The sequence below is a fragment of the Rhodnius prolixus genome, unplaced genomic scaffold (assembly GCF_049639745.1).
Source record: "Rhodnius prolixus isolate KJV_2025 unplaced genomic scaffold, Rpr scaffold_2, whole genome shotgun sequence".
Classification (NCBI taxonomy): domain Eukaryota; kingdom Metazoa; phylum Arthropoda; class Insecta; order Hemiptera; family Reduviidae; genus Rhodnius; species Rhodnius prolixus.
This window is the reverse complement of record NW_027411592.1, coordinates 25,780,424-25,798,623: the sequence shown is the minus strand read 5'-3', so window position 1 is coordinate 25,798,623 and position 18,200 is coordinate 25,780,424. Positions and strand designations below refer to the sequence as shown.

Here is an 18,200-nt window from a genome sequence, read left to right as displayed (position 1 = left end):
ACCACGGTATGGTAGTAAACATAAACATTTTTCTGTAGCACATTGTGGACAAAAAATATACATACATATATGGAATATTCCATGTTTAAAAAAGTAGCAAATGAAATAAGAAAATTATAAGTTTAAATCAGATTTTTCAAAATATACATCTGAAATCTTTTTCTGTTTTTAAGGCGCGGTAGCATCTGAGATAATGGGCGCCTGGAGCTTCCGTGCGCTGTTTATTATTTAAGTTTATTTTCATTTTTTCTTCTTAAGAATATTTCAAATCACTGTTCACTTATTATTTGTTTTTACCTGGAGCCCTACATTTTGAAAATATTCCGAGGTCGAGTAATGCTTACATTTTTTTTGTTCCATACATAGGGACCTAGAAAGTTCTAGGAAATAATGTTTTAATCTGGCTATAAAAGTTTAATTATAACAAAACTTAATTGTGTAAACTATAATGAACAGCTGTAATTAATTGAACTATATAAAATTTCTTGGTGATTTATTTTATTTTATTTTGGCTCAAAATTAGTTTATAACTAAATTAGACATTTTAAAATTATTTTCCTCCACACTGAAAATTCTCTGTAAGTTAAAATTTTTAAAGAAATTAAGATATTTTATGGAAATGAAAGAGGATTCTAAAGATTACACTGGAAATCTTCCTGACGAGCTGTTAAATTATGTATTTACATGGTTACCGCTGAAAGATATTAAGTACAACTTGGCCACAGTTTGCAAAAGGTATGTCTTTCAAAGGATATTCTTTTTGACATTAATTTGAACGCAATTGTTAAAAAAAATAAAATAAATAGAATGTTTTAATAAAAGTGTTGAATTAGACCTATTTCACCAACGCATTCTGCAGGAAGTTTTTATAAACTGCTACATTGCAGTTCTGAACAAAGCTTGATTTTTTTTCCAATTATTATGATAATTATTAATCAGCGCTTCGACACAAAAACTGAGTGATGGTCTACATTGACCACCAGACATCAGTATTCATTCAGTAAGCCCTCCAACTGCTTACCAACTACTGTGCGACAGTTACTATGATATTGTCCATCTATCATCTCTTCTGGTTCCATATATTCGATAAGTTAAGACTTTTTTAGAAAGATGATTATTGAAGTTATCTAAGTTGTGTCTGCTTATTTCGCCGGAGATCCTATGCACCATCTTCTGCTCAAACCAGAAAAGGGCAAGCTCCATTGAACTTATTGTCCAGCTCTCTTAACCTTATGTGAGAACTTTCTTTCGTTGAATATGAGTGAATGGTTTTGGAAAACCTTCTGCAGAGAGAAATATCTGCGGTTTGCTACCTTCCATCTCTTCTTCAATTCTCTTTGCATTGTTAACTTATTTATGAAATATACATGAAACGGTCGACTCTTCATACAATACATCTCTCTAGTTTTCCGCAAAAACAATGGTAAATTCGTCTTTCTTGTGTTTATCACTAATGACACCATAACTGCTGTTTGTTCTAAAACGATAAAACTAAATCGGGATGGATCTGCTAAATCAAATTCAGATGGTTGGCGTATCCAAATATGAAAGCTAGAATTAGAGCAGTAGCCGATACTGCCACTAAATTAAAACGCAATTTTCGCAATATTTTTTAAATCTAAAACAGGATTACAAATTTTTAATTAAAAAGGTTGCACAAGCCCCCCTTAACTATGTCTATTACTTTAAATATGGCGCAAATTTTTATGACCTCAAGCACCACTTTCTTCTTCCGGACCCCTATCAACCATCGCTTTCTGGACTTTCTTGCATCACGCGTCCGTTACTTTTAACATTGCACTACTCGTCCAATGAATTTTTTTGGTCTACGCCAAAATGTTTGTTTTATTAAAAGATTAAAACTATATTCTTTCCACATCGCCTACTGTTAATAAAATTCATTCTACAAATATAAATAAATCTGTTAAAAATAAGGCAGCACTGTTGCTATTCATTACATTTCTTTTGTTATTTACCTTTTCTGGAGATTACAATGATCTAACAAAAATTTATCTTCCACTTCTTATCTGTACCACAATTTATTGATATTATATTTGGTCAATTTAGAGCGCACTGTTTTCTTCATTTTTGCATTTTTTTTACCAATTCAAAAGTGACATATGTTGAAATCTTTTTTTTATGTTTATTATTTTTGAACTGTGGCTGACGTATTTACTCTCACGGTAAATTTATTCAAGACAAAATTATTAACATTCGAAAAATTTATCATTTGTACCGTAATTTATTTATCACTGTTTCCATGGCAATGAGAATAGAGAGTTTTGAGAATAAAATTTACTACGACCTTGTACATAATTGACAAATATTTACATGGATAAAAGATAATTTATAATTTTAATAAATTGTAATAAATAATAATAATTGTCCCTACTTTAATTAATAAACAAATTATATTTGTAGTAGCATTTATGACATTAACCTGATTTAATTTAATATAAAAATATTTAGAATGATGAGTGGGAAAAACCATGAATGATACTGATTACTCTTCAGGAGATTAGATTTTGAGCGTTGCAAGGTCGTTGTCGCTCCTCCACTTCTACATCCTGCTTTTACCTCCTAAGATACTATATTTCTTGCACCACTTCCTTTTAATGCTAATGCAATAGGCAGCTGGTTTAACTGTACTCATATAAAGTGAATGTTTGTGTATTAATCTTCATTGTATTTGATTACGGACTGTTTGCCTATTTTTATTTTTTGATTGAAAGTATATATCTGTACCTCGGAGGGAAAAGGCACCATGTCACAGAAAGTAAATTTTACAGGGGAGCCAAATGAAGATATTTTTCCAAATTCATTTTTTGTTCCATTTTTCTGGTTATACTCTTTCCTGTACTTCTCACCGTAATTATTATAGTTGGTATGGCCACTTTAACTCCCATATTTTAAAATATTTTACTTTCATCTCCATTGTGAAAAAAATGTCCATGTAGTGCCTTTTACCCTTAAGCAATGAAGTATCATTGCGCTTTTTAAAAATACATAAATCGCTTAATAGTAAACATAGGACATAGTGCTTTACACCTGTAGAAAGAGCAACAAAAAATTTGTAAAATGATGCCAAAATCTGAAATTCGAAAAAAATGGACATGGTGCCTTTACCCTCCGAGGTACAGATATATATATTACGAGAATTCCACGTGGAATCTGTCCTTGAATTGTCGAGTCAGCAAATAAGATCTATTAGAAGGTTAGAATGATCTCAAAGCCAAGAGAAGCTAAAGAAAGGCGCCCCAAAACAAAAGGTTGAAGCTACCAGCCAGCTGCCCTAAACTTTACAAAAAATAAAATTAAATAACAGTAAAATAATAGGACTAATTAAAACTGTCCGGTAGGACAGTTGTATAAGGGTTGATCGTCAAAAAGTGCACGAAAAAGCGTAACGTTGAAAAACACACAACTTTGACAATTTTTTTCTCTTTTTCTACAAAAGATAAAATTCCCAAATTTTCTTTAAAATAAAGGGCAAACCCTCCTTTACAACTGTAATTTTTTTGCAACAACATAGATATAATAGAATTCGAGAAAAAAGTTGCCGAAAATGAGCAAAAACGGCTTTTTCAAAAAATGTTGTTGTTCTTGTTGTTGTTGTTGTTGTTGCTGTTGTTGTTGTTGTTGTTGTTGTTGTTGTTGTTGTTGTTACCTTTTTTGTAAACTACGTAGCGCCTAAACGCGTGAACCGATTTTCATGAATGAGGTGTCATTCGATTCGGAATTTTATGTAGATGTGCCTTTTGGGGGTCTCGACGCTGTACATCGAATGGAAGAGGAGTTAGCCCCCTTTATGTAAGGCCCCCTCCAAAATTATTACTAATTACTCTGTAAATCTCGGCCTGATTTTGATAAAATTTGGTAGGATGATAGAGTTAGAGCTCCACTACGTAACATTAAAGCGGCAATCTGCTCTTACACTTATTAAGGGGAAGTATAGCAATCATTTCAAATTATCGACACGTGAACCGATTTTCATGAATGAAGTGTCATTCGAATCGAAATTTTGTACAGATTTGCACTTTGAAAGTCTCGACGCTGTGCCTCATAAGGAGGGGAGTTTGCCCCACCCCAAGTAAGGCCCTTTCTTAAACTATTACTACCAATATTTCTATAACCCTTAGTCCGATTTTGATAAAATTTAGCACGAAGAAGCAGTTAAAGCTCCTCTACGTGGCTGTGAAGTGCCATCATGCTCTTACTCCTACCAAGAGGAAGTACTGCAATCGTTAAAATTATCAATGAGTGAACCGATTTACATCAATGAATTGTCGTTCGATTCAAAATCTTTGTCTGTATTCACAGTTTATTTTTCTTACTCCTCTTAAAAGGAAGTACTGAAATCGCAGTTTAATTTTGCTATTTACGTACAAATACCTTCCTATTTTATTCAAAACGCTTTTTCAAAAAAAATTGTTATTGAGGATGGTTTGGGGACCGCAACTATAATCATTCTTTAAAAAGATCTCTTCAGTGGTAGTTACGGTTCCGACTTAACACCTTATCAGGTTATAATGATAGTATTGCTTATTCCAAATTTTAAAAAAATCTGTAAAGCAGATATGTAACTTTACAAAATAGACAAAAAGGAAAATCTATCCAAAAGGTACAAAAATCTCCTTAACAAAAACTTACAGTTTAAAATGTTAAGTATAAGGGTTGATTAAACGCCAAAAGGTACACAAATCAGCAAGTACCCAACATTTCATTAGTACTTCATTGATATTATTTAAGTAATTTTACTGCATTAATTTTCATTAACATTTTTTAGAATTATTAGATGTCACAGACCCTTATGCTGGCCACTTCATTCATAATATTTTTTTGTTATAATTGTTATAAAATGTATATTATATCTTCGTTATTAAATAGGTACTTCATTTTTACTCTATTCCAAATTATTCTTCTGATTTCTCTTTAATATGCCCTTTATTCTGACACATATTCGTGCTTGTTAAAGTAGTAAAAGACAAAGTTAGAGTCGGCACTGTTTAAATTTGAATCACGGAGGATCTAAAACAATATTTCAGTGTTGAATTCGTCTTACCGAAATATTCGTGAGCACAAATAACACACAGTTAATAACAAGTAGATTATTCAACAATAATTATTCATTTCTCAATTGTAATTTAATTTAGTCCCCCTAATTTTACTTACAGCAAAATGCTGAAATAATTAGCTGTCCTAAAAAGTATGCATTTTTTATTTACTTTATATTACATACACTGGGCCAAAAAAGTCTGTGAACACTAACCTAAATTTTATTACTTTTATTATTATCTTATTAGAAACTTCTTTTATTTTCAAATGAAATATACTATTCGATAGAGAGAAACCAGAGTTTTTCATTTTATATTCAATCTTTTATTTTTGTTCAGCAGGAATATCACAATTAAATGTTTAACAAAACAACACCCCAAACGAATGCAAAAAAAGTCTGTGAACACTTTGCAGAAATAAATCATTCTTACACATTGTACGTGAATTATAAATTTTAAAAACTTGTAGGACCTCCTATGTTCCTAATCACTTCCAACAAGCGAGCTTTCATCGATCCTAATAATTTTGTGGTCGTCAATGTTGGAATTTTATCCCACTCTTCTAAAATAGCGTTTTTTAGTTGTTCACGGTTTCTTATTCCTCGTTTATTTATTTGGCGGCTGATTTCATCCCACAAATGTTCTATTGGGTTAAGGTCTGGCAATTGTGGAGGGGTGTTTAGGCGCCAGAGTGTATTATTTAAAAGCCATTCCCGAGTTTTTAGTGCGGTATGTTTCGGGTCATTGTCTTGTTGGAAGACAAACGTTCCCTCCAACCCTAATTTTTTTGAATTTTTTTTTAAATTGCGTCTTAATATATCCACATACACATATTGGTCCATCATACCATTAATTAGATCTAACTTGCCCACTTCTTTAGCACTCATGCACCCCACACCAGAATGTTGCCTCCCCCATGCTTAAAAGTAGGCTTCATATTTTTCATTTTCATAGCTTCATTTCTTTTTCGCCACACTTTTTGTCGTCAATCAGACCCACATACATTGAATTTCGACTCATCTGAAAAGATTACGGTTTCCCAGAAACTAGAAGGCTTAGAAACATATTCTTTCGCGAAATCCAATCGGCGGTTACGATTTATTTTATTGATTAAAGGTTTTTTCCTCGGGACTCGACCGCAATAATCGTATTCATGTAATTTATTTCTAATTGTCTGCGGTGTTACGCTTACACATAACCATTTGATAATTCTTGACTGATTTTTTGAGCGCTTGTCCTGGGTTCTTCTCGAACAGACTTCAGAATTTGCCGTTTATGAAAGGAATTAAGTTTTGGTGGCCGTCCACTGCGTGGCCTACTAATCACATTTCCGTACTTTTTAATTATATTATGCACCGTTGAAGGGTTTTTTTGAACTATCTTCCCTATTTCTCGAATACTTTTTCTTTCATTTCGCAACGTCACAATAAGTTCTCGAATTGGTCTGGGAACTTCCATATTAGTGGTTAAATATGTACTAATTAGATTATTTATTCACAAAACTGACTGTAGTGGTTTCTACAATACAATAGAGAACTTTGAAACTTTATTCAATCGTTTTTCTGTTTGTTATCTTAATGTTTTTACATATTTATACAGCTGTTCACAGACTTTTTTTGCATTCGTTTGGGGTGTTGTTTTGTTAAACATTTAATTGTGATATTCCTGCTGAACAAAAATAAAAGATTGAATATAAAATGAAAAACTCTGGTTTCTCTCTATCGAATAGTATATTTCATTTGAAAATAAAAGAAGTTTCTAATAAGATAATAATAAAAGTAATAAAATTTAGGTTAGTGTTCACAGACTTTTTTGGCCCAGTGTATGTTCAACATTGTGAGAAGAATACCTAGATTGAGAATGTAATTGAAGAAAACTATATTATTTACGATAAAGCCAGATTAATTATTACCTATTATTATAAACGTTTGACTATTACATAAAATAACAATTACTTAAATCGTAGAATGAACTTAAACCGACGATTTTTATTTAAAAATAAAAATAAATAAAATAAAATCATTAATGTATGTTGGTGTAAGCAATTTTTAAAAAAATTTATGAATTTTTTAGCCTCATATTTTTTTATTTTTTATAACGTTTTCTTTTTCACCTGTAATCAATAGTTTGATTATTATAGATAAATAGATATTACAGTCAATCAATTTAAGTTAAATGGTGTGCTACTTGAACAAATATATTGTAGGTGAAAATGGCCAGCATAAGGGTCTGTGACATCTAATAATTCTAAAAAATGTTAATGAAAATTAATGCAGTAAAATTACTTAAATAATATCAATGAAGTACTAATGAAATGTTGGGTACTTGCTGATTTGTGTACCTTTTGGCGTTTAATCAACCCTTATACTTAACATTTTAAACTGTAAGTTTTTGTTAAGGAGATATAAAACGTTGTACTGAATAGTAGAACTCCTAGAAAAGAAAAAGATAAATGTACTTTGTTTGTTGGTATTTGAAGTCGGTTTAACTTCATTTAACACTAAAAAATAAATCGTAATACAGGAACAATTAGCATTAAATATTTTCGTCATTTCTGTCACATCTATCGTGAGAGAAATCTTTTTTTCAGCTTTATTTACCTTTGAGGCTTTTATATGAGAGGTGTGGCTATGAAGTAACGAGACTATTGCTATTAAACATTTTATTTTAAATTTATACATATTTAGTTATTATCACCTTCAGTATACAACCCTCCCCTATCCCTACAACGCTCCATGTGAATTTACCATTGTTCGAAACAGTGCTGGAAGTCTTTTTCTGTCAGCTTCTGCATGACGCGTGCCGCTTTTTCTTTCACAGCTTCAACGGACTGAAATTGTGTTCCTTTTAATGCAGATTTGACTTTGGGGAACAGATAAACGTCACATGGGGCCAGGTCAGGCGAATAAGGCGGATGGCCTAAAACTGGGATGTTGTACTTGGCTAGAAACATCTTGACTGACAATGCAGTGTGAGCCGGCGCGTTGTCTTGATGGTGAACCCCTGACTCGTTCTTCCACAAATCGCGTCGTTTTTTCCTTACTCTTTCACGGAGTTGAGCAAGCACCTCACGGTAGTTATGTTGATTAATTATAATCGATATTTTCATCCGTTTTGGACATGGAAGGGCGACCCGGGCGGTCATCATCTCCGACGTCTCCTCAGCCATCTTAGAAACGCTAGAACCACTCAAAAACTTGCGCACGTGATAAACATTCATCGCCATAAACTTCTTTTAATAAAAGATAAGTTTCAGTAGCGGTTTTATCAAGTTTTGATGTGAAATTTCACGACAATTCGTTGCTCTACTACATGTGTAGTATCATGTTTTCGGCAAAACGAAACTAACACCTCTTACACAAACGACGGTTCCGGTCAGAGAGATTTCTCTGCAATCGAAAGAGTAGGCTTTACGCTGCTTGACAGATTTGGCGCATGCATAGTTTTTCTGTAGCAGCATCAGTCTCGTTATTTAATAGCCACACCTCGTATGTAGTTGCAGATCCGCGAAAGAAGTGGTTAAATTTAAATTGTTTAATGATTGAATAAAACTACTATTCTTCCTCTATTGTTAAAAATAAAACTATCACAAGTTTCCGAATTCGAGACAGGATAGATAATGAGGTTCCTTGTTTAGTAAAAATTTATGGAATGTAAAGGATTTGTGTTCCTTTGTTGATTTGTTTCAAATATTAGGCTTTTAAATGTAAGTATAAATGTCTCTTAAATACTCCCAGAAAGTATTACTTCTCCTCACGATTCCAAGTCTCACATCTATTTCTTTATATTTTCAATTATGTCATTGACATTGATTTTTTCGATACTTCGCAATCAAACTTTTCGCTAGCGTTTTTCAAAGTTAAGTCGAACCTATTCACTCCAAAATGATAGCGTATACAACTGGCGCTGATCTCTCGTAACTGAGTTTAGATTTAGGATACTGTGTGACCATCATAGAGACCGTTAGGTACTGTTTCTTCGTCTCTTAAAGCGCCTTCATCAATCGCTAAACTATGCGGTTGTTCAGGCTCTTTTTTTGCAATTATTGGTGCAAAATGCAAGTCTTTTTTTATTTTTCAATATAAAATTTTTAACTTAAATTGTTTACTGACCCTCAACCAATATTTTTATAGTCAATTCCTAAAAAATGTCTGCCTATATTTTAGATAGGACTAACAAATTGAATAAATGGTATTTTCAAAAATGTAAATGAAGTTCCTTATTGATTCTTATCCTTTAAAAATTATACCATTGAAGTTAACATCAAATATTTTTACTGATTAATAAGTGGTAAGAAAATCTTTCTAATGCAATTAAATATTGATAGCTTAAACATTTAATGAGACTATTAAGTAGTGAATACGATTGAGACAGGTGAGAAAGAAGAGCCTGTGGATGGATAATAATTATACCTGTACTCATCAGGTGGTACAATCTATCCAAGAATCCTGGCCTCATCAAGAATTTGTACTTTGGTCCTGTACAACCAACAGAAGTGGTGGTCAACGTACTTCACCAGGCTTCATCCTTGTTACATATAACTTTGTATTCTAGAAAAGATGTTAATGAATTACTAGAAGAAATAGCCGTATCAAATAGGAAATTAATATCGCTGAAAATTTCAACTTCTAGGAATAGCAGGTAATCATAATATTATTTGGTAATTCAGTCCTCTGTAGGAGGAAAACGAAGTAATTAGTCAATTCCCCCCCAACTTTTGGTTATTTCTCTATCCTGTTCACTTCTTTAATCGCTTAGTTTTAATGCTTCTTTTAAAAGGTGACGGTGTACGGTGTAAATAATACCTGAGGTCCTGTAAATTTTCAGCAAGGGATTTTAAAAGGAATTATATTTTTTAAGGTCCCCTTGACTCGAATACAATTTATTTTATTTTAGAAATGTCTCTTTCATTGAGTCTGCATAATGTTTGAATGTATGAGTGAATTAAATGCAGATTTTTGCTATTACTTTAGACCAGGTATATGGTGATACTGTTTGATACAAAAACTCTTTTTTGTTTTGTACCGTGGTTTTTCATTTTTTTTTAACTTTTCGGCTAATTTATCATTTTCTTTATTCTGTATTTGACGTTTATTCCAATCTAGATCTTCCAATCTAAATTCTAGATCTTCCTATCTAAATTCGTTCAAGCAACGAAAATTGGATCAAAAAAACGCAACTTACATTGAAGCTACCAAGAGAGTAGAAGTCGCATACTCTGGACACATCATTAAGCATGCCTTTCCGCTTCATTAAAGTAATAAAAGTAAAGTAATTGCCTATTTTTTCAGGCGGGGCTTAACGTCCAACTACCAATTAGGTGTCATGGACGGAGGCGACTAGCAAACATACTTTACTATAAATTTCTTTTATTAACCTTTAAATAAAATCCAAGACCTAAGACCGGGAATTGAAGCCAGTACCACAATGCATATTAGCTTTGCAGGTCTCGCCTCAAACCTATACTACTTTCTGCTTCATTATTTCTAGCGATTTAAGTTAGCTGATTCGCCCAAATGCTCGTTCAGCCATAAATTGTTGGATAAGAAGGCAGTTGTTCCGTGTTGCAATATATTCATCCTGACGTCAGCTATTCTGGTATGACTGAACATTATTGGGCTGTGTGCATGATGTCTTCCATTGCCTTCCAAAGAAAAAATGTGCTCCATTTTTTTTTGGGTACCCAAAAAGCTATATTTTGAACAGTTTTTAACAAAAAAAGTATAGCATTTATTTATTGTAGAGTAATAACTAATTCTGTCATATGTATTTCTCAGAATATACCTAGGTTTTCCTTATATACTTCGATTTCCCTTACTTACCTAGAATTCCTTAAATACCTAGATTTTCCTTTTATACTTAGATTTTTCTTATATACCTATCATGTCCATTGCTTGTTTGATGGCCAATTGTAATACCTCTATAATATTTATAACTTTTAGGGTTGTTTACACTAAACCAAAAAACATTCTGACAAAAGCTGAGCTTCTCACAGATTTTAAAGTTTTTCTTACTTAAAATAATAAAATTCCAAACTTTCAGTGAAATGTCAAGATTATGTGAACTGAAAACTAGTACAGTACTGAACATGATAAGGGCGTGTCCAGCATTAAAGTACCTAAGCATAAAAAGGACCTCTTTTAATGAACCGGATGATTTTTTTAAAGAAGTATGCTTAGCAGGTCCTTCATTAATAAAATTAAACTTCAATCATAGCTCGCAATTAGGAACCACTCAGTTAGAAGATTTGATAGCTAACTGTTCTCCAGCATTACATGATTTCAGAATATATTGTCTTTCATTTAATAGGTTAGTAATTTTAGTCATATTAAAGATTTTTATTTCAAATTTATTAATTATTCTTTGTTAGGGATAATTTAATTTGATGTCAATCCTAAATAATGCTCAAATTATTGATCACTGAATTGCCTTTCATTTAGAGAAATAACAAACAAACGATTATGAATCAATTAAATGGTTTGTGTTATCATTAATTTCATGTATTGATTTATGTATTATAGGATTGGCTCTGTAACACCATATAACGATCAGCCTGTGATCATGGCTGCAAAGAAATGGTTTAAAACTCTTACAGTTCTTAAGCTGAACATGCTTGGACTGACGGACAACGTCATGGAACCAGTCAGCTGTTGTTCTGAATTGGTATCATTACATTTGTACCGAATGGTTAACGTTCATGATGAAAGTCTTGGATTGGTGATCAGGTTGGTTCTCATGTTTGTTTCTATTGGTTGAATTAAGAATCAACAATTTTAATAAATATTTATTTATTATTTGATTTGTTTAGTATTAGTGCCAATTAACTTCAGATTAACGATCAATGCCTCTTTTTATTTTCGTTTATGCTTCGTTAAATGAAGTAATACACCCTAGATTGCATTGATTGCTTTATTTTTATTTTTTGAGTTGGGAAAAAGAGGTTTTAGCGGGAATATCCCACCACGGTTCTGTTAAAAGCCGGACACACTAAAAAACAAAGATATTCTTATCGTAATCATAGGTCAAGAAGTCTTGCATACCGGGTACATTAACGTGATGTAATGGTTGCTTTTATTTGATGATAAAACAAATTTATCCTTACTCACCCACAACCATTACAGTACACTACATGTTTTAAAATCTTCAATTATTGTTATTTTTTTACTTTGCGTCACAAATAACATTTTTTGCAGTCAGAGGATCTCCCAAAACGTGTATTTCTGGCGGAAAATTAATACTGAAAACCGATTACGTATAACATAAAATTGTAACTTTGATCTTAAATATCTCGACTAATATCAGGGATATAGAAACGGGATCAACGCCATTTTGCACAATTTTTTTATGTACTTTTCATAACCATTGTCAAAATTAGTGCTCCTTATGAAACCCCGATAAGTTTATTGGCTGTAACTCCGCCAAAAATGAAGAAGATACAGCATCGGGGGTGAAAAATAAAAAAACTTATAGTTTACTTTGCGGGTTTTTTCGAAATTCCGCTTTCCTAAAAAGTTATTAGCGATTGGTGCGTTTTAAATGAATCATCCTGTATATAAATATTTTTTCCGGTTCAAAGGTGCTCAAGATGAAAATTACACGACTCCATACTACCTCTTACGAGGTGTAAAAGAAATTAAACATTATGAATTATTAGCTACTCCCGTATAATTATTAATAATTAATTTCCTTTATGTAACCGAGTTAAAATTAATTCAATTTAATTTTTTCCCTTTATTGCTGCAGGTTGACTAAGTTGGAACGACTAGTTGTGACAGTACCAAGAGCAATAACCATTGCTGGCTGGGTTTCCTTGTTTTCTGATCAGAACATGCGCGGATTAACCCATCTCACAATTAGCAACAGTTACACTTTTGAAGATACAGTTTTATCCACATTATCTCATAATTGCCTCCAGCTAAGATCAATTAGTTTACCTGGCTGCCGGAAAATTACAAACATAGGTAAATCGTCTTTTAAAGGTTATATTATGTTGTGGGTTAACTTGTTCAATCTGAATTGTCAACAAGCTGATTGGTTAGAATATTAACTGTCCGGCGATATTTTATTGATTTACATAATGGAAATTAACAACGGTCTATTAATTTCGGGTCGGTCTACTGAACCAAATTACAGGCTGTCGTTAGGCCGCCATTTCTCAGTAAATTACCATAAATTTCGTAAATTATGGTGTCTAATATTCTACAAATACAGTTAATAATGATTATTTGAATTATTAACTCCCAAGCAGTAGAAATGGAGGATGATCTCATGCCACCCAAATTAACAAAAACATTAACTCACAAATCCAATAATGTTGAAACATTTGAAAAATTGGATGTGTCCGCATTGTTGGATAATATTGCTGATACAAATTACTAAATGTGTTCACAACGTTGGGTTGACTTAGATGGGCTCTACATTGGTTGGGTTTACTACAATCTAAGAGTTGATGCTGACCATCACAAGAAGCAAGCGAATATTGGGTTGGACTTGACGGCGATGACTGAATATTGAAGAAAGCTAGCACTATTTTGGTCGACCAAAACTGGGCCGCACAAATCTAATACGAGACAAAGGACACATCTAGCGAAGGACTATGTGGGGAAAATTTGTCAATTAAATGAAACTTAAGGAAGAAGCAGTTTGTAGAGAGAGGAGTAGCCGCACTCCTGCCGCTTTCAGGAACTGTTGGGAGTTCATTCTGCGCTCCAATTGGACTCGCTCCATTTATACTTGTCAACAAATTGGGTACCTGATTGGCTAAAATAATGCTACATATTGTAAAGTTTTTTTCTTGTCCTTTTACTAAGAAAGAACTTTACTTACACAACTAATGCCTGCCACTAGTTATTAAATAATATGTGGGTTTGATAAATAATAAAACTCGCTAAAGTTGTAAGTAATAACCTGATTTATTAACATATTACCTTTACTCACATTAACATTTACTAGCAACTAACGCTATTCATTACAGTTACCATTTACAACAGTCACAACAGTTTTCTGTTACTTACAACTTTAGCGAGTTTTGTAACGCCACAAAACTGTTCCCCGACTGACCACTGGTCCGCACTGCACCGAATTGCACTAGTCTCTGCTACACAAACAAAGCTCTACTCACCAACTGATTAACCGCCTGACTAGCTACCACTGAAGCACTCCGCAACACTGACTCTCTCAAACTGTCACTTCCAAAGTAACGTCTCTCCAAGACTCACTCAAAACTAACTGATTAAAACTGATTCCTTAAAAACTGACTTCTCCAGCTGTGTCGGCCTCCTTTTAACTGCGTGCCTCCCTCCAACTGGGACTGCCCTCCTCCAACTCTCTGAGCATAAGTTTCCACGCCCTCCTGACGTTCATTGGCTGGAGAAAACATACTGCCACCACCTCATCTGGGGCCGCCCTCCTCCTACTCTCTGTCTCGCTCCTACCTGTCAATCACTGGCTGGGAAAACACATATGCCACCACCCCAACTGAGGCCTTTCTCTTGGCTGGCTTTTACACAGGTCACTAACTCCTTGAACAATCTAGCCCTTTCCTTTCTAGTTCAGCTAGAGACCGGCCCTTTTGTCTACACAGTGGTGGCCTGTTACCGGCTTTGGTCGCTCAACCTCTAGAACAATCTAGGCCTTTCTTTTCTCCTCAGGTAGAGACCGCCCTTTTGTTCACACAGTGGTGGCCTGTTACCGACTTTGGTCGCTCAACCCCTAGAACAATCTAGGCCTTTCTTCTCTGCCCAGGTCAACTTCGTTACAATATCTTTTTATAACTAAATTATTTGTTTGAAATAAATTCATACGCTTGCTTTCAGGAGTGGGTTCATTGATGGACAAATGCCATTTAATAACACATTTGAACTTATTCTCTACTAAAGCAGTAGTCTCTGAATCATTCAATGATATACCAGTAAAACTTCCTAAACTAAAAAAACTAGTGTTTCGAGCTGTTGACAAGCCGATGGATGCTGGATTACCATCGCCAAGTATGTTTCAAAATATGCCCAGTCTGGAGTTCACGCAGCATTATAGATATCCTTAATAAATAATTACCAGAGAATTCTTTTAATCTAATTCTAGTATAATTATTTTGCGAATTTGAATTAATATCTTATATTTTACTATTACGAGTGGAGGTTTTGAGATATAGTCGAATTTCTTTAAAATTATTTTCAACGTGGTTCTACGGTTTTGCGGTCTCCTCAAAACGGAAAAAGATTTTAGCAATTGATTCTTTCAGTTTACTTAAAAACTGTTCAAGAAGTTTCTTTTGCTGAATAGAGAATAGCTGCAAATATACCTTTATTTGAAACATTTTCTGAGGATTTACTTAGAGAAAACGGGGACAATTCTCAGATAACTTCATTGTGACTAAAACTGTTCCAAAAACAGAAACTAAAGTTTTTAAAATATATTCTATAAATAAGATCCAGTAAAGTAAAAGTAATAGAATGTTATCTAAGGTAATTTACATATTGTGTAAACTTATCTATCTTTCCAATATTTATTAATTTTCTTTCTAGACTAAGATTAGTGCTGTCTAAATGCTGCCTAAAAGTGATCATGCTCTCGAGGTAAGCTGTTGTTCCTCTCTTCGTAAGAGAAATTGTAAAATTATAATAAATAAAGACTGAATTTTTTTTCAAATATATTATTTAATTTTTGGACTGAACACCAATAAATTGATTTTTTCTGACAGTGTTTTTAAAAATTACTTATTTTTTCAAAATTAAAAAAAATATAGATATAATTGATGCCAATAGGATTGAAAATGACTTAGTTCTGCAGCCAATAATATTAATTTTGAAAAATACATAATTTTTGCTTATTTTTTAAAAGATCTTTTTTTTTCTCTTAACTTCTCTTACTCTCTCTCTTAGTTTTTGCTTAGGTAACACCGGAGGATACGATAACCAGGTTCTGGTCGAAGTCGGGCAACTCGAAAATGGATTTATGGGTTTGTTGTAAAAATAGAATATAAAATTACTTACACACAGATTATTTGGCTTATCATTTTTATAAGAAAATTCGGGCATTTTTCTTGAAGGGATTGGAGTAGGACTTTCTTCTAAGCTTAAATTTTAGCATTATTTACTGTTACAAATTGTATAATGTAGTTCACAATTAAATTATCTCAAATTTTCTGAGTTGGAAGAAAATTGTCGCGGTAGAATCTTGAAGATATTGAGTAGTACAATAAAGTCGGGTTCACATAGATGTGCTGTACTCGAGAAAGGGGAAATGGACTCCACAACAAGAGAGATAAAGGTAAAAGAATAAATATTTTTCAAATATAGCTATATCTACATGTCTCTGAAGATATTTTAATGTCTTAAATGAGGGAATCCATCATATTGTTTGAACATTGCCATCGCGTAGACAAGATGAGAAGCTAATTTTTAAACGAATATCTGTTCCGTCCGGTATTGTTTCATGGAAGCCGCACGTATATTAGTAGCTGATGGCTTTCCCATTTTTTAAAGGAATTATTGTAGGTCAATTATTGTGTAATAAGGATTGTAGATTGTAAAGAGGTTAACTGCGCAAAAATCCACTGCGATTCAATAGATGTATTAGTGCTTGAGCGAAGAATGCGGGTGTCAGCAGTGCCTAGTCTGTCTAGATGTAGTGAGTGGTTGGTGTTCGAGTTTGACTCCAGATAAAAGGAACTAGTGGCACCACAAACTAGCCCTTGCAGACTGTGTGATTCATATGAGTGTCGCGGTATTAGGTTGTCTCAGTTGGTTGCTAGAACCGCAGGGACGCCTGGACCTCTATATGTTAGAAGTGGCTAGTTCACTCTCTCTACAAGGTATGTACAATATAGGTGTGAGTAATATAATTCCGGATTGCAGGTGGGTTCGCTGCATTAAGTGGTCGCACAAAAGTACCGCTACAAGAGCATTAATAATTGTCCATGAATGTCCTGCTTGTTAGGTTTGTTCAGCAACAGCCTGGAATTCCTGATGTAATTCCGATTCCCACTTATGAAAATCGTTACGAGTTTGTTGGACTTGTGACCTGTTTCGGATTTTATCCATTTTTTTACTAAAAATTGTCTTTGAAAATTAATGTGGATTTAAATATGGTAAAAAGAATTGTAAAAAAGATGATATTTTTTGAATGAATCAATTAAAATTGTAAATCAGTACAAGTTAGGTAAGTCCCTAAACCTCCAGATATTTGAAAATATACTTTTAGCTTTTTATGAAGCCTTTTGCATGGTTAGAGAGTCTAAGATTAGGATGATGACTAAGAAGATATACTTGGGATTCAAGAGATACTTGGGTTCTTCATTAAAACACTTGTATGGACAGTTACCTCTTGTTACAGATTATCAGTAGTACAAGCTTTACAACTTATCAATTCCAGTGACGACTAACCATACATCTAAGATCTACTCTTTTGTGGACTTTCTCTTTATAAAACCACGTTTGTCTGGCTTCTGATAACTAAACTCTGCAGTAAAAAGTGTTCCTAAAGGAACAGTCAGTTCGAAGTCAAAACATGACTGTTATAATCACTTCCTCCCCTCACAATGTTGGACTTTAAAGAGATCGCTTCAGTTGTTGCTGTATTAAAAAGAGCTATTTTACACTAGTTCTAGAGATGTTGGCAGTAAATGGCAAAGCTAATTTGCGACTAGATCTTGCATGCGACCATAATATTTATAATTTCGCTTTTGTTTTGATGACCATAGAGATGGTCCGCAAACTCAGCGTGCAGTTCATCACACTTTCCTCATAGTTCTGACCATTAAGTTCGATCGCACCGGTATAAGTTCATCTTCTTTCCGAGAGATGGCAACGGAATTTACTTTTGTGCCATTTTTGCCTCAATTTTCCTTCGCTCTTAAAATTTACATCTACCTTCATCTCACAAAGAAGGTTCTCCTCTACCTGGATTATTTCACAACATCAGTCTAAGCAAAAGCGCATTAAATACTTCTGCATTTTTTTGGCTCCTTTTTCCATTTCATCACTAATGCACATATCGTACTAAACAGGGTCGTTTGAAAAGTCCGTGCAAAAATAAAAACTACTTAATTTTTTGGGGTAAACCTTTTTTATTTTTCAACATAGTCTCCTTTTAGGCTTATACACTTCGTCCAACGCTGCTCTAGTTTGTTGATCACTTCCGAATAAT

The 18,200-nt window shown here is 33.4% G+C and overlaps 1 protein-coding gene and 1 long non-coding RNA gene across 3 annotated transcripts; one reads left to right on the top strand and one right to left on the bottom strand.

The window, feature by feature from the left end:
* The first annotated feature begins 453 nt into the window (after positions 1–453).
* LOC141449310 (uncharacterized) lies at positions 454–15,703 on the top strand. Of its 2 annotated transcripts, none has more exons than XM_074118596.1 (6): positions 454–735; positions 9,480–9,695; positions 11,097–11,363; positions 11,576–11,779; positions 12,798–13,015; positions 15,578–15,703. In XM_074118596.1, the coding sequence occupies exons 1-6, from the start codon at positions 614–616 to the stop codon at positions 15,580–15,582; spliced, it is 1,032 nt and encodes a 343-aa protein (XP_073974697.1). In that variant the 5' UTR covers positions 454–613; the 3' UTR covers positions 15,583–15,703. The 2 variants fall into 2 exon arrangements, with proteins under 2 accessions (XP_073974697.1, XP_073974696.1); XM_074118595.1 differs by lacking the exon at positions 15,578–15,703 and adding an exon at positions 14,870–15,145 and having other exon boundaries at positions 455–735.
* On the bottom strand, positions 1,435–2,241 carry LOC141449311 (uncharacterized). Its single transcript, XR_012455455.1, has 2 exons — positions 1,977–2,241; positions 1,435–1,903 (listed from the first exon to the last, which is right to left on the bottom strand). It is a non-coding gene; the product is annotated as an uncharacterized lncRNA (long non-coding RNA).
* Positions 15,704–18,200: the final 2,497 nt, after the last annotated feature.